Here is a 17,424-nt window from a genome sequence, read left to right on the forward strand (position 1 = left end):
AACCTTGCATCCTTGGGATAGACCCCACTTGGTCATGATGAACAGTGTTGTTTTCGACGGGTTATGTTGTTTTCGCCGGGCTTGCTTCACGGGCGGGTAACAGACGACCAGGGACTCATGGTTGAGCTGTAGGCAGTATCTCTTTATTCATTCAGGACGCAGCCCAATCTAAGCCGAGCTAAGCTAAACTCAAGGTACTCTAAAACTCACAATGCTGTCTTTATATATACTTGCAAGTAGGGTGGAAACAGGATGTGACATAGAGAGGGTGGAGAGAAAAGTGACTGGTGAAAATCAGAGTGTGACAAGGAGGGGGTGGAGCAGGCGAGAATCCTATCACTAAACCACCAATGCCCTGGAGGGAGAGTGGTACTTGTTAACAGTGGTTATGTAAATAGAATGAAGTGGTTATGTAAATAGAATAGTGTTAAGCAGGGGAGATTTAAACCAAATGAAACAGAAGGGGTCTCATGCATACCAACAGAACAGTCTTTTTTTAAATTTTTTTTTCTTTTTATTTATTTATTTTCCCTTTTGTTGCCCTTGTTTTTTTATTGTTGTTGTAGTTATTGTTGTGTCATCATTGTTAGATAGGACAGAGAGAAATGGAGAGAGGAGAGGAAGATGGGGAGAGAAAGATAGACACCAGCAGACCTGCCTGTGAAGCAACTCCCCTGCAGGTGGGGAGCCTGGGGCTAGAATCGGGATCCTTAATCCGGCCTTCTGCTTTGCGCCATCTGCGCTTAACCTGCAGCACTACCACCCGACTCCCAGAACAATCTTTTTAATATACTGCTACAACCAGTTGGAAGAACGTTGTTTAATATTTTAGCATCTATGTTCACCAGAGATACCAGTCTGTAGTTTTCTTTTTTTGTTGTATCCCTGTCTGCTTTTGGTATCAGAGTGATTTTGGCTTCATAGAATCTGGAAGGTAGTATTCCTGTGTCTTTAGTCTTTTGGAAGAGTTTTATTTTTTTGTTTATTTTTTAAATAATTATTTTTCCCTTTTGTTGCCCTTGTTTTTTTATTGTTGTAGTTATTATTGTTATTGATGTCATTGTTGGATAGGACAGAGAGAAATGGAGAGAGGAGTGGAAGACAGAGATGGGGAGAGAAAGACAGACACCTGCAGACCTGCTTCACTGCTTGTGAAGCAACTCCCCTGCAGGTGGGGAGCTGGGGGTTCGAACTGGGATCCTTATGCTAGTCCTTGTGCTTTGTACCATGTGTGCTTAACCTGGAAGAGTTTTGAAAGTAGAGGGATTAATTTCCTTGAAGGTTTTGTATAATTCATTTTTAAAACCATCTGGTCCAGGACTTTTTTTGTTGGGAAGGTTTTTAATAACTTTCAGTTTCTTTGACTGTAATTGGCCTCTTCGTATTTTCTACTTCCTCTTTATTTAATTTTGGAAGTTGTACGTATCTAGGAACTCGTCCATTTCTTCCAGGTTCTCTAGCTTGGTGGCATATAGTTATTCATAGAAACCTCGCATGATATGTTGAATTTCTGTTGTGTCTGTTTTCATATCTCCTCTTTCGTTTATGATCCGATTTATTTGGTCTTCTCCCTTTTTTTTTTAAATTTATTTCTTAATTGGGGAATTAATGTTTTACATTCAACAGTAAATACAATAGTTTGTACGTGGATAACCTTCCCCAGTTTCCCATTTAACAATACAACCCCCACTGTGTCATTTATCATCTTTCATCTTTTCTGTATTCTCCCCACCCACCCACCCCAGAGTCTTTTACTTTGGTGTGATATGGCAATTACATTTCAGGTTCTACTTGTGTTTTTGTTTCTGATCTTGTTTTTCAAATTCTGCCTGAGAGTGAGATCATCCCATATTCATCCTTCTGTTTCTGACTTATTTCACATAACATGAATTTTTCAAGGTCCATCCAAGATCGGCTAAAAACGGTGAAGTCACCATTTTTTATAGCTGAGTAGTATTATTGTGTATAATACCACAACTTGCTCAGCCACTCATCTGTTGTTGGACACCTGGGTTGCTTCCAGGTTTTGGCTATTACAAATTGTGCTGCCAAGAACATATGTGTACACAGATCTTTTTGGATGGATGTGTTGGGTTCCTTAGGATATATCCCCAGGAGAGGAATTGGAGGGTTATAGGGTAGGTCCATTTCTAGCCTTCTGAGAGTTCTCCAGACTGTTCTCCACAGAGGTTGGACCAATTTACATTCCCACCAGCAGTGCAGGAGGGTTCCTTTGACCCCACACCCTCTCCAGCATTTGCTGCTGTTACCTTTTCTGATGTATGACATTCTCACAGGAGTGAAGTGATATCTCATTGTTGTCTTGATTTGCAGAGACTTGGAGCATTTTTTCATGTGTTTCTCGGCCTTTCGGATTCTCCCTTTTTTATTTTGTGAGTCTGGCTAAGGGTTTGCCAATTTTGTTTACTCTTCAAAGAACCAACATTTACCTTCATTAACCCTTTGTATGGTGTTCTTATTTTCAGTGTTACTTATTTCTGCTCTGATTTTAGTTATTTCAGGCCTTCTGATTGTTTTAGGACTCCTTTGTTTCTCTTCTTCTAAATCTAAGGTATGCAGCCAGGTTATTTATTTGAGCTTTCTCTTGTTTTATTTGTTTGTTTGTTTGTTTTGCCTCCAGGGTTATTCCTGGGGATCGGTGCCTGAACCGTGAATCTACTGCTCCTAGAGGCTTTTTTTTTTTTCACTTTTGTTGCCCTTGTTGTTTTATCGTTGCGGTTATTATTATTGTTGTTATTAATGTTGTTGTTGGATTGGACAGAGAAATGGAGAGAGGAGGGGGAGAGAAAGATAGACACCTACAGACCTGCTTCACCGCCTGTGAAGCGACTCCCCTGCAGGTGGGAAGCCGGGGGGCTTGAACCGAGATCCTTACACAGGTCCTTGTTTGTGTTTCACGCCATGTGCACTTAACCTGCTGTGCTACCCCCTGATCCCGCTTTTTCTTGTTTTCTTTTTTTTTTTTTTTCCCTCCAGGGTTATTGCTGGGCTCGGTGCCTGCACCATGAATCCACCACTCCTGGAGCCATTTTTCTCCCTTTTTGTTGTCTTTGTTGTTATAGCCTCCTTGTGGTTATTATTATTGCCATTGTTGATGTTGTTCGTTGTTGGATAGGATAGAGAGAAATGGAGAGAGGAGGGAAGACAGAGAGGGAGAGAGAAAGATAGACACCTGCAGACCTGCTTCACCACCTGTAAAGCGACTCCCCTGTAGGTGGGGAGCCGGGGGCTCGAACCGGGATCCTTACGCCAGTCCCTGCGCTTTGCGCCACATGCGCTTAACCCACTGCGCCACCGCCCGACCCCCTTTTTCTTTTTTTCTAATGTGTGTTTGTATGGCTATGAACTTCCCTCTCAGTACTGTCTTAGCTGTATCCCAAATATTTTGATAGCTCATGTCTTCATTTTCATTGAACTTTTGAAACATTTTCATTTCTTCCTCAATTTCCTCTTGTTGCGGGGTCCAAGGAAGGAAGACAGTTCAAGACCAAAGTCTAATTATGAGAGTCTTTATTTCCCAGCCAGGGGCTGTATCACAGCAATGAACTGTCAAGAGGGGGTAGCACTAGCCTATCTTAACACAGCTGGTTATAAAGGCAAAAACCACAACTGTAACAAGCAAGCAGAGTGTAGAAGTTTATGTATGCAGTTAATTTTAGCACTCTAATTTTAGAACTCTCCCTTTTGGCCCTCCACATCTTTTCAGAGAAATCCTCACCCACTACTTCCTCTTTCTTAAGTATACTAGTATACACTAGTGGGGCATGAACTTTCCTGGCACTGACACTGTCAGGGTCACTGGGGGGCCAAGATGGTGCTCCTCAGGTCAAGCCTTTATATTCTGACTGTTTATAGGAGACCTTTCAGAACTTCTTTCAGAGCAGGCTTGGTGATAGTTGATTCCTTCAACTGTTGCTTGTCTAAGAAGGTTTTTATGCCTCCGTGTAGTCTGAATGACAGTCTAGCAGAATACGGTAGTCTTGGTTGAAAGCCATTCTCATTGAGAACTCAGTGTATATCTTGACATTGTCTTCTGGCCTGTAGTGTTTGTGTGGAGAAGTCTGCTGCTAATCTTACAGGTTTTCCTCTGTAGGTGACTCTTTGTTTTTCTCTTGCAGCTTTCAGGATCCTTTCTTTATCTTTATTCCTTTTCATTCTAATTATGATGTGTCTTGATGTCTATAAGTCTGGGTTAATTCTGTTTGGGACCTTCTGGGCTTCTTGAACCTGTATGCCTTTCCTGTTATCTAGACTGGAATCAGACTGGAGAAGTTCTCAACTGTTGGGTCCTGTACAATGCTTTCTTCCCCTCCCACTCTTTCTTCATCTGGTAAGCCAATAATGCATATATTATTTCTTTTGAAATCATCCATATATCTCTGTTGTTGTTTTCAGTATCTCTTAATCTGTTTTTTAGATCTTTTACTTCTTTATTAGTTTTCTCTAATTCATCCTTGATCTTGCTGGTTCTGTTTTCTGCCTCGTTTATTCTATTCTCTCTCCCCTCTGTTGGTTTCTGTAGTTCATCTGTTTTGTTACTCTGTTCTGATACTATATTAGCTTGTTCAGCTAGTTGTGCTCTTAGCTCAGTTGTTTCAGCTTTCACATCACTTTGAGATAGTCACTCTTTTAGAGTCTCATTTGCTGTTTCCCTATTTTTTATTTTACTTTCAAACTCTTTCCTCCTATGACTAATGAATGCCTCAGTTAGTGTTTGGATCTTATCCTCATTTTAAGTGTTTCTACCGTTGTGGGTGTTTTATCTGGGCTTTTGTCCTAGCTAATTTCTCCAGTGTTTCTCCTTGGTTTAACCATTGTATATGGTGTGTTATGAGGTCCTCTCTCAGTACTATTCAATCCACTAATCACTCTTGCCTGGATTGACTTCTGTCTAAAGAAGGTATTTAAAGAGTCCACAGTTGTGGAAATTAACGGTTGATTCAGTGTTGTCTCATTCCTTGAAGTGAAGCATGGTGGTTGTTAAGTTCTCTTTTGTTCTTTACCTTCCCCATAAGTAATGGTAGCCTGCAGACTTTTTAACTATAAGTAGGCTTTTTAGCTTAATTACTCACTCCTGACCAAGAGATAAAGCAAGGTGAGGGAGAGATAGCATAGTGATTATGCAAAGAAACTCCCATGCCCCAAGGATCCAAAGCCCCCGAGCTCAATTCAACTGTTCTGCCAGCAGCCAGAGTCAAAGTGGGCAGCACTATTTGGCCCTGTGAGTTTCCAAACAAATCCCGTTTATACTCTGTGGGTTCTGAGGCAATTATTCACTGTGTCTCCCAATTCATCAGGAGAACAATGTGGAAAGGCTCCCACTATACAGCCCCACCTCTAGTCCACCAGGGTGTAGGTCTTCTCCTGAGTTTCCCAGCCAGTTCTCCCCCCCCCCCCCCCCAGTGTCAGCACAGGGCCTCCTGGCTGCTTCTCCAGCCTCCAGAGACAGTAGTAATGGAGACTCACAGTTGCATTTGGTGAGCCTTGAGAGAAGCCTTGGAGGTGGCACCTCAACCAGCAAACTGCTGGACTGTTCCCAGCCACTCGCAAGTAGATACAGGATTTAGCCCCAGAAGTCTGTCCTTAGGCTCCTCTGTCCATGAGTCATACGTGTTTGCACTCACCTGTGATTTGGTGGGTTCCCAAAATTGTTCTGATCCTGTCTTGTTGTGGCCTCAGGTGATCTCCTTTGCTATTCCTAGTTGACCTGGGAAAGGAGAGAAATGTAGCTGCTGCTACTCTCCCAACTTATTTTTAATACTAAAGCTAAGAATGTTTGTTTCTTTTTATTTATTCATTCACTTATTTTTTTGTGACAGTGATACACCACCAGCTGTGTGAGAAACTATTTTATTTATCTTTTTTCTTTGTTTTTTTTAAATTATATTTATTAGCTAGAGACCATCAGAAATCAAGAAGGAAGAGGGAGTTAGGAAGAGAGACAGAGAGATTATCTGCAGCACTGCTTCACCACCCGTGAAAGCGTTCACCCTGTAGGCAGGAACCAGGGACTCTAACCCGGGTCCTTGTGCATTGTGCTGTGTGCACTCAAACCAGATACACCACTACCCAACCCCAATTTCTCTCTTTTTAAATTATTTATTACTAGATCGAGACAGAGAGAAATTGAGAATGTAGGGGGATATGATATATAGAGTGAGAGAGACAGAGACACCTGCAGCCTTACTTCACCATTTGTGAATCATTCCCCCTGCAGGTGGGAATCAGGGGCTTGAATTCAGGTCCTTGAGCACTGTACTGTGTGTACTTAATCAGGTGTACCACCATCTGGCCCCCTAATTTTTTTTTCCTACTTTCATGTAAGTATGTGTGACAGTTTCTTGTTTTTCATCATTTACTTGAGGCTATTTAAGTTTTTTTTTTGTTTTTACTTTTATGTTTGACAGAGAGAAATTTAGGGGGATGAAGAGATAGGGAGAAAGACAAAGGGACAACTGAAGACCTGCTTCACCGTTTGTTAAGATTTATCCAGAGTTGGTCAGTAGCACAGCGGATTAAGCGCAGGTGGCATGAAGTGGAAGGACCGGAGTAAGGATCACGGTTCAAGCCCCCAGCTCCTCACCTGCAGGGGAGTCGCTTCATAGGCAATGAAGCAGGTCTGCAGGTGTCTATCTTTATCTCCCACCTGTCTTCCCCTCCTCTCTCCATTTCTCTCTGTCCTAACAGCGACAACAACAATAATAAAAAACAAGAGCAACAAAAGGGAAAATAAATAAATATATATTTTTTTTAAAAGCCAAAAAAAAAATTTACCCCTTAACGTGGGGACCTAGGGTTTGAACCTAGTTCCTTGTGCACTTTGGTATGTACATTATATGTACATTTAATCAAGTGTGCCCCATGTGGCCCTGTAAATTTTCAATAATATTAAAACTTTTCTTGGGACCAGTGAACCAGCTCAGTTCAGAAGGCATCTGCTGTGCTGTATACAACCTATAAGTTGGTGGTACACCACATGGAAGTGCTATAGTTATGATGTCTCCTGAGTCTCTTCAAATGAAAAAAGTTTCCCCAGAGCAGTGAAGCTGCGGCTGTGACCAAAAAAACAGAAAAAAAAAAAAATAATTAAATGCTTTTCTTACAAATAGGCTTTCAAATCAGCAGAAAAGAAAACAAAGCAAACCTTAAAAGAAGTTCAAACAGTTACCTCTATTCAAAAAGCAAGAAAAGTGTATTGGTAAGTACTCAGTCTTTTAAAGATACAGTGTTTATTTTTGTCAAAACTGTCTAACATATTGTTGAGCAATTCAATCACTTCTACAAAACTTGGATAGTGCATTTGCTTTGTCAAGGGCACAACCCACATTTTGAGCCCAACTCCCACCGTAGTTAAGGAAGTTTCAGTTCTGTGGCACTCTCTTATCTGTTTTTGTATTTCTGTCTGAAAGGGAAAAAAAATCAGTCTGAAGTAGTGAAATCCCAGTGACTGACAAAAAGTAGCATGGGTCAGGGAGATAGTACAGTAGTAGCATATGAGATTTGCATGAAAAAAATAGTGGCCCTATACCTTTTTACCCTCTGAGTTGGTTTCTACGTGTAGTCTCAAAGTTCCTTTTACTTCATTTATGGCGGATACATTCTAAAGGTTTCATGTGAAAGGATGTATAAAAGATAAAACTTAACTGTCTTTTCTGGTGTTGCTGGAACCTTGCACAGGCATTCTGGATTGATATTCATTCATATAGAGATAGGCAAATAAAGAGGGAGAAACACCACAGAACCAGAGCTTCCCTATATTCCATTGAGTACCCCATGTGGTACTCAAACTTGGACACTTTATATGGCAAGGCAGGTGCCATTCCTAGTGGACTTGAGCTGGGATCCTTGCGTGGGTCCTTGCATTTCATACTATGTGCACTTAACCCCATCTGCTACTGCCTAGCCCCCAATCATTTACTTTTTTTACCAGAGTACTGCTGGACTCTGGCTTGTTGTTGTGCAGGTTATTAAAACTGGGACCCTCGACCCCTCAGGCATGAAAGTCTTCTGCTTAAGCATTATGTTATCCCCATTGAAGTCTTTTTAAAAAAATATTTGGGACTGGGCAGTGGCATGCCCAGTAGAGCACACTTTACCATGTATAAGAACTCAGGTTCAACCCCTAGTTCCTACCTTCAGTGGGGAAACTTCATGAATGGTGAAGCAGTGCTGGTGTCTTTCCTCTTTCTCACCACCCCTTCCTTCTCAGTTCCTCTGTTTATAAATAAATAAATGGAGGGGAGGAATTTATTTATCTATGAGAAAGAGATCATTACCAGTACTTTACTGCTCCAGGAAAACTTTTAGATAGAGAGAAAAAGGGAGAGAAAAAGGCACCACTACACTGAAACTTTTCCCAGTATAGATGGCAAAGCAGGCACTTCCCTAGGTGAGCTGCCTTACCAGCCCAAGATTTTATTATATATATTAGATAGAGAAATTGAGAAGGGAGAGGGAGATAGAGAAACACCAGCAGCCCTACTTCATTACTCATGGAGCTTTCCCCCTGCAGGTGGGGACAAGGGGCTTGAACTTGGATCTTAGGCACTGTAATGTGTGCACTTAACCAGGTGTGCCACTGCCTGGTCCTACCCAAGAATATGTATGTTTAGCACAGAATTTAGTTTCTTCTAGTTACATATAAGATTATCTTATGGTAAACTAGGGAGATAGATTAATATTCCGGAACACAGAATTTGCATCCCTATGAAGTTCCCATAAATAGCAACAACAATAATAACTATAATAACAATAAAAAACAAGGGGAAAATAAATATAAAACTATTTAAAAAAGAAATTAAAATATCAAGTTCTCGGGAGTCGGGCTGTAGTGCAGTGGGCTAAGCGCAGGTGGCGCAAAGCACAAGGACCGGCATAAGGATCCCGGTTCGAACCCCGGCTCCCCACCTGCAGGGGAGTCGCTTCACAGGTGGTGAAGCAGGTCTGCAGGTGTCTATCTTTCTCTCCTCCTCTCTGTCTTCCCCATCTCTCTCCATTTCTCTCTGTTCTATCCAACAATGACAACAACAATAATAACTACAACAATAAAACAACAAGGGCAACAAAAGGGAAAAAATAAATAAAATAAATATAAAAAAAAATATCAAGTTCTCTTTTTTAAATATTTATTTATTCCTTTTTTTTTGTTGCCCTTGTTTTTATTGTTGTAGTTATTATTGTTGTCTTTGTTGGGTAGGACAGAGAGAAATGGAGAGAGGAGGGGAAGACGGGGAGAGAAAGATAGACACCTGCAGACCTGCTTCACTGCCTGTGAAGCAACTCCCCTGCAGGTGGGGAGCCAGGGGCTCAAACTGGGATCCTTACACCAGTCCTTGTGCTTAGCGCCACCTGCACTTAACCTGCTGTGCTACCGCCCAACTCCTTTTTTTTAAAAAAAAAAACACGAGTCTATTTACTAGATAGAGACAGAAAGAAATTGAGAGGGGAGTGGGAGATAGAGAGGGGAAAAGATCACAGAGAGGCACCTGCAGCCCTGCTTTACTACTTGTGAATCTTTCGCTCTGTAGGTAGGGGCCAGGGGCTTGAACCTGGGTCCTTGCGTACTGTAATGTGTGTGCTTAATCAGGTGTGCCACCGCCTGGCCCCCAACTATCAAATTCTCTTAACCTACACAGGCCTTTTGTTTGTTTTGTTCATTAAAACAGTATGGATTCAGGAGCATTTGCCTTAACTATAATGGAAAGTAAATGTTAGCTTCTTTTAATTTTGTAGGTTTGAGAAATTTCTGTGGTTCATTAGCTCAGAGAACTATCTGATTATTGGTGGACGAGATCAACAACAGAATGAAATGATTGTGAAACGTTACTTAGCATCAGGTTGGTATAATTAAAATTCTAATAAATTTTCTCATAAATAACTAAATCAGTTATCTCATATTATGTGTAGATTTTCATAGCTTTGTTTGAAAGATTAAATAAGTAGAAGGAATTTGATAATTGATGTTTTATGATTTGTTGAATACATTTTTTGGTAATTCTCATTTTAAGTGATTATTTCTAAAATAGTAATGCTGAGCAAATTCTCAGTATTTACCTTTGATTTGCCATTACATTGAAAAAACAGTTTTGCATACTTAAAGTTATTATAACTCAGAATATTTTAAACTTAAATTTTTCAATGCTGAAATTTGTAACCATTTAACTCTTAGAAATAAAACTTGAAATTCCATTTCTTATCTTAAAGGGGACATTTATGTACATGCTGACCTTCATGGAGCTACTAGCTGTGTAATTAAGAATCCAACAGGTAACATATTTCTGTTACTCGGAACTTTAACTCCTTTCTTTATTTTAAAATATTTTGTCTTTTTGTTTTGCCTCTAGGGTTATCACTTGGGCTCAGTGCCTGCACCACAAATCCACTGCTCCTGGAGGCTATTTTTTCCTTTTAGTTGCCCTTGTTATTATTGTTGCTGTTGTTGTTGGATGATACAGAGAGAAATCAAGAGAGGGAGGGAAGACAGAGAGGGGAGAGAAAGATATATACCTGCAGACCTGCTTCACCACTTGTGAGGTGAACCCCTGCCAGTGGGGAGCTAGGGGTTATAACCGAAATCCTTATGCCGGTCCTTGCGATTTGCACTGTGTGAATTTAACCTGCTGCGCTACTACCCGGTCCACTGTCCCCAGTTGAGTGCATATATTACTATGCACATGGACCTGGGATTGAGACCCTGGTCTCTATCTGAAGGGGAAGCAGTGTTAACAGGTGTCTTTCTCTATCTCCCCCCTCAATTTATCTCTGTCTTATCAAGTAAGAGAGGGAAAAATAGGGGGATAGGAATGGTCACCAGGAGTGATGGATTTTCTGTGGAGGCATCAAGCCCCAGCAATAACCCTGGTGGAAAATTTTTTTTAATATGCATAAGTTAATTACCCAGACTGTCTGAGTTCAAATCTTGCTCAAAATTTTTTTCAATATTTATTTATTCCCTTTTGGTTTTTATTGTTGTAGTTATTATTGTTGTCGTCATTGTTGGATAGGACAGAGAGAAATGGAGAGAGAAGAGGAGACATTGAGGGGGAGAGAAAGACAGACACCTGCAGACCTGCTTTATCACCTCTGAAGCGACTCCCCTGCAGGTGGGGATCCGGGGGCTCAAACCGGGATCCTTAACACTGGTCCTTGCTGTTTGCGCCACCTGCATTTAACCTGCTGTGCTACAGCCCGACTCCCTCTTGCTCAAAGTTTTATGACTGATTTTGCTTAAGTTAAATAACATCTCTGCTCTTTCATCTGTAAAATGGTGAGAAACATAGACATGTAAAAAATAAATCTACCAGGGAGTTAGTGTCTTCCAAGTCACCATGTCTCCCAGTTCATCAGGAGAACAATGTGGAAAGGCTCCCACTATACAGCCCCACCTCTAGTCCACTGGGGTGTAGGTCTTCTCCTGAGTTTCCCAGCCAGTTCTCTGACCCCAGTATCAGCACAGGGCCTCCTGGCTGCTTTGCTTCTCCAGAGACAGTAGTAATGGAGACTCACAGTTGCATTTGGTGAGCCTTAGGGGATCATCTCCTCCCTTCAGCAGTTTATTTGTTAATAAAACTCAGACCAAAGGGTGATCCGGAAGGTAGCACAGAGGATAAAGCATTGGACTCTCAAACATGAGGAAGCATGAGGTCCTGAGTTCAATCCCTGGCAGCACATGTATCAGAGTGATGTCTTCTTTCTCTCTCTTCTTTCTCATTAATAAATAAATAAAGTCTTTAAAAAATAAACTAACAGGGGCCAGGTGGTGGCGCACCTGGTTGAGCACACATGTTAGAGTGCACAAGGACCCAGGTTCAGGCCCTCAATCCCCACATGCAGGGGGAAAGCTTCACAAATGGTGAAGCAGTGCTACAGGTGTCTCTCTGTCTCCCTCCCTCTCTCTATCTCCGCCTTTCCTCTTGATTTCTGGCTGTCTCTACCCAATAAATAAATAAATAAAGATAATAATAATTTTTAAAAACTCACTAACAAACAAAAACTCAGACCAGAGGTGGCGCCTCAACTGGCAGACTGTGGGACTGTTAGCAGTCGCTCCCAAGTAATTTGTAATTGCTTCTCTGCTGAGCATGGGCACTGACGGGTCAATTATTTTTTGTTTTTAAACTTTATTGAGGGATTTAGGGGTTATAGCATGGTTGTTGACACACTAGCACAAATTGAAAGTAGTATGGGCTTTAGTCCTAGGACTCTCTTTTTAAGCCCCTCTCTGTCAACGAGCCACGTGTGTTTGGTGGGTTCCCAAAGTATTCTTAGTCTTGTCTTGTGTTCTCAGGTGATCTTCTTTGTTATTCTCTTTCTTTCCTTCCTTCCTTCCTTCCTTCCTTCTTTCTTTCTTTCTTTCTTTCTTTCTACCAGAGCACTGCCCAGCTCTTTAATATCTTTAGATGTCTTATATCTAACGTCTATAACACCTTTAAAGATAATCTTTAAAACAAGTCTCATTAAATTTAAAACCAATGAAATATTTCAAAGCATGTTCTCTGATTATAAGGGAGTGAAATTAGAATTCACTGATAGAGCTGTCCAGGAGGTGGTATAGTGGGTAAAGGCATATTTTCAATTTGTGCTAGTGTGTCAACAACTGTGCTATAACCCCTCAATCCCTCAATAAAGTTTAAAAACAAAAAACAATTGACCCGTCAGTGCCCATGCTCAGCAGAGAAGCAATTACAAAAGTCAGAACTCCTACCTTCTGCTCCCCATAAACAACCTTGATCCATACTCTCAGCAAGGGAGAAGTGATAGGATGAAGGTAAGAGAGCTCTGAACTCCAGCTCCATCAGCACCCAGAGAGAGAGGAGGGAAAGGCGAAGGGGACATATTATGTTGTCATGAGTGGCTTGGAGGGGAAGAAAAGATGGAATCAGAAAAAAGGGACAATTGTCTATGAATGTGGACAGATAGTTGTAGAGATGATGGTTGGCCCACGTCTGTAGAGATGATGGTTGGCCCACGTCTACAGTCTTGAGGGAATTGTGGTAGATTACAGTGTGGAGAGTGAAAATGAAGAACTCTGGTGGTGGGAATGGTGTGGATTCAAACCCCTGTCAACATGTAATTCTGTGATATAAAAATTAATTAATTAAAAAGAAACAACAAACAAACGAAAACCCCTATTTTCATAGTCTTGATGAGGTAATTTCTTTAATAAATTTTTAATCTTTATTTTCCCTTTTGTTGCCCTTTTGTTGTTATTGTTGTAATTGTTGTTGTTGTTGGTGTTGTTAGATAGGACAGAGAAATGGATAGAGGAGGGGAAGACAGAGAGGGGGAGAGAAAGACAGACACCTGCAGACCTGCTTCATCACCTTTGAAGCAACTCCCCTGCAGGTGGGGAGCTGGAGGCTCGAACCAGGATCCTTATTCCAGTCCTTGCACTTTTCTACATATGTGCTTAACCCACTGTACTACTACCTGGTTCCCAGTAATTATTAAGTATAGACAGAAACAAATAGACATTTAGAACTTAGTAATTATTAAAAGCCTTTAATTTAAAGAATATGATCAAAGTGGTCCGGGAGGTGGCACAGTGGATAAAGCATTGAACTCTCAAGTATGAGGACCTGAGTTCAATCCCCGGCAGCACATGTACCAGAATGATGTCCGGTTCTTTCAGTCTCTCATCCTATCTTTCTCATTAATAAGTAAATAAAAAAAATTTTTTTAAAGATTATGATCAAAAAACTTTAAGAAGAACCAACTGAGTGGGAGAAAACATTTGAAAATAAAGGACCATTATTCAAAGAAACCTTAAGACTTGATAAGCTCTCTCCCAACCCCCTGAAATTAGAGTTATTAATAGAAGTAAGAATCTGGGAGTTGGGCAGTAAGGCAGCGGGTTAAGCGCAGGTGGCGCAAAGCTCAAGGACCAGAGTAAGGATGCTGGTTCTAGCCCCTGGCTCCCCACCTGCAAGGGAGTCGCTTCACAAGCAGTGAAGCAGGTCTACAGGTATCTATCTTTCTCTCCCCGTCTGTCTTCCCCTCCTCTCTCCATTTCTCTCTGTCCTATCCAACAATGAACAACATCAACAATGGCAATAATAATAACCACAACGAGGGTACAACAACACTCTGTCCTATCCAACAATGACATCAATAACAACAATAAAACAAGGGCAACAAAAAGGAATAAATATTTAAAAAACTTTTAGAAATAACACTGCTTAAAAGCCTGCTATGTAAAAGCATTTTTTAATAACAATAGTGTTTTTCTTAGGTACTTAACTAAAAGCATGGTATTTATATTTTAAGATATAAGAACCTGTAATGTTCTATGAGATTGTCATATCTTGCTTAATAGAATATCTCTACTTATGAAATATGGTCATGCTGTTATTACAGGAGAACCAATTCCCCCTCGGACCTTAACTGAAGCTGGTACAATGGCACTTTGCTACAGTGCTGCTTGGGATGCACGAGTTATCACTAGTGCTTGGTGGGTGTACCATCATCAGGTAATTAGGGCTGTTGTTCTTTTTCTTAATTTATTAACAGTTCTGTATAACAAAATTTGAGGACAAAGAACAAGGCATTCAAAGTTTCTGCCTTGTTAGGACTAATTTTGGTAAAGAAAAATATAATGTCAGGTAACAAACACTAAAGATTTTTTTTGTTTTGTTTTTTAAACAGATGACTGGAGAATGATGGGGGTGCCATTTTGAATAAAAAGTCAGGAAAGGGGGACTGGATAGTAGCGCCGGGTTCCCCAGCTCCCTATCTGTAGGGAGATTGTTTCACCAGCGGTGAAGCCGGTCTGCAGGTGTCTGTCTTTCTCTCTCCTCTCTTGTCTTCCCATCCTTTCTCAATTTCTCTCAGTCCTGCAATAACAAGACAAGAACAATAATAATAGCAACAGACAGTAAACAACAAAGGCAACAAAAAGGAAAAAAACAGCCTCTGGGAGCAGTGGATTTGTAGTGCCAGGCACCGAGCCCCAGTGATAGATAACCCTGGAGGCCAAAAAAAAAAAAAAAAGACTAAAAATAAAAGTCAGGAAAGGTCTTTTAGTGAAGGTTAACTGAAAAGTGAATCATACAATTATATGGGATAAAAAATTTATTATGATTGGCAGCTTGTTTATATTTATTGTTGTTATTACTTTACTGTTTGTGGTGTTAGGCTCTCACATATGTGCCATGTTGCTACTCCTAGGCCAACTTTGTGATTGTCATGTATTATGATATTCTTCAGGTATCTAAAACAGCACCAACTGGAGAATATTTGACAACAGGAAGCTTCATGATAAGAGGTAACGAGTTGGGGACCAGGTGGTATAGCAGCAGGTTAAGCACACATGACACAAAGTGCAAGGATCCCGGTTCAAGCCCCCAGGTCCACACCTGCAGAGGGGGTAGCTCACAAGCGGTGAAGCAGTTCTACAGGTGTCTTTCTCTCCTCCGCTCTGTCTTCTCTTCTTCTCTCGATTTCTCTCTGTCCTACCCAACAACAGCAATAACAAAAAGGGCAACAAAGATGAAAAGTGCCCTCCATAAGCAGTGGATTTGTAGTGTAGGCACCAAGCCCCAGCAATAACCCTGGAGACAAAAAAAAAAAAAAAAAGCTAATGAGTTTAGGGACCAGGTGGTGGTACACATTGTAGTATGCAAGGACCGAGGTTCAAGCCCCTCATCCCCACCTGCAGGGAGAAAACTCACAAGTGCTGAAGCAGGTGTCTCTCTGTCTCTTTCTCCGTTTCTTTTTAAATTTTTATTTATTTATTTATTATTGGACAGAGACAGAAATTGAGAGGGGAGTGACTTAGTAGAGGAGAGACACCTGCAGCCCTGCTTCACCCCTTGTGACCCTACAGGGACTTGAACCTGGGTCCTTGTACACTGTAGTGTCAGTGTGTGTGCTTAACCAGGTGTGCCACTGCAAGGCCCCTTATCTCTCTCCTCTGTCTTTCTACTCTCTTCTCAATTTTTCTCTTTTTCTAACCAATAATAAATAAATAAATAAGAGGTAATGAAATTATGGAGCTAGATTCATGGGCCCTTTACTAATCTCAGAATAGAAACTAATTACTCGAGAGCCAGGTGGTAGTGAAGCGGGTTAATTAAACATGGTGCAAAGCTCAAGGACCAGTATACGGATCTCGGTTCGGGGCCTGGCTTCCCACCTGTAGGGGAGTATCTTCACAGGTGGTGAAGCAAGCTTGCAGGTGTCTTTCTCTCCCCCTCTCTGTCTTCCCCTCTTCTCTCCATTTCTCTCTGTCCTATCCAACAATGATGACATCAGTAATAACTACAACAACAATAAAAACAAGGGCAACAAAAAGGAAATAAATATTTTTTAAAATCTTTAAAAAAAAAACTATTCAGGGGCTGGGTGGTAGCACAGCAGGTTAAGCACATGTGGCACAAAGCACAAGGACCGGTTTATGGATCTTGGTTCAAGCCCCCAGCTCCCCACCTGCAGGGAAGTCACTTCACAAGCTGTGAAACAGGTCTGCAGGTGTCTTATCTTTCTCTTCCCCTGTCTTTCCCACCTCTCTCGATTTTTCTCTATCCTATCCAGCAATGACAGCAATAACCACAACAACAATAAACAAAAAGGGGGGCAATAAAAGGGAAAAAAATGTCCTTAGGAGCAGTGGATTGGTAGTGCAGGCACCAAGCCCCAGCAATAACCCTGGAGGCAAAAAAAAAAGAAAAGAAAGAAGAGAAAAAATTAATTTCTCTCAACAGCCAGGCGGTGGTGGCACACACCTGGTTAAGCACATACATTACAATGTGCTAGGACCCATGTTCAATCCCTGCTCCCCACTTGTAGGGGGAAAGCTTCATGAGTGGTGAAGCAAGGCTACAGGTGTCTGTCTCTTTCCCTCTGTATCTCCCTCTTCCCTTTCAACTTCCCTCTGTCTCTATCCAATAATAAATAAATAATTCCTTTAAATAAACTACTCTCATTTCATATGAGAATATGAAGTCTATTAGGAAATAAGTAATTTCTGCCTTAGGGTAGCAAATTTAGTATTTGTCATGTCATCCCTATATATACTTTTAATGATGATACTGTACACAATGTTTCTTATCATTGACAATTATAAGGATAAGAAACTACAGCAGGGGGCCCCTGGGCAGTTGGCACACTGGGTTAAGCACACAGTATAAAACGCAAGGACCCACACAAGTATCTAGATTTGAGGCCCCAGCTCCCCACCAGCAGGGTGAGTTGCTTCACAAGTGGTGAAGCAGGTCTGCAGGTGTCTTTCTATCTTCCCCTCCCCTCTCAGTTTCTCTCTGTCCTGTCCAAAAAAATGGAAAAAATGGCTGCCAGGAGCTGTGGGTCTGTGGATCTGTAGTGCTGGCACTGAACCCCCGCAATAACCCTGGAGACAAAAAGAAAAAATTAACAGTAGGGGCCAGGTGGCAGTGCATCTGGTTGAAT

At 41.2% G+C, this 17,424-nt stretch overlaps 1 protein-coding gene across 3 annotated transcripts in view; it reads left to right on the forward strand.

Annotated features, from left to right (window-relative positions):
* Positions 1-17,424, forward strand: part of NEMF (nuclear export mediator factor) — a 79,443-nt gene that overhangs the window by 34,332 nt on the left and 27,687 nt on the right. For all 3 annotated transcript variants that reach the window (XM_007537746.3, XM_060175055.1, XM_060175054.1), the window contains exons 16-20: positions 7,131-7,219; positions 9,754-9,857; positions 10,225-10,287; positions 14,377-14,489; positions 15,226-15,283. In XM_007537746.3, the coding sequence (XP_007537808.1) occupies positions 7,131-7,219; positions 9,754-9,857; positions 10,225-10,287; positions 14,377-14,489; positions 15,226-15,283 (427 nt within the window). The remainder of the gene's footprint in view (positions 1-7,130; positions 7,220-9,753; positions 9,858-10,224; positions 10,288-14,376; positions 14,490-15,225; positions 15,284-17,424) is intronic.

This window comes from Erinaceus europaeus, chromosome 16 (genome assembly GCF_950295315.1).
Source record: "Erinaceus europaeus chromosome 16, mEriEur2.1, whole genome shotgun sequence".
NCBI classification, from domain to species: Eukaryota; Metazoa; Chordata; class Mammalia; order Eulipotyphla; family Erinaceidae; genus Erinaceus; species Erinaceus europaeus.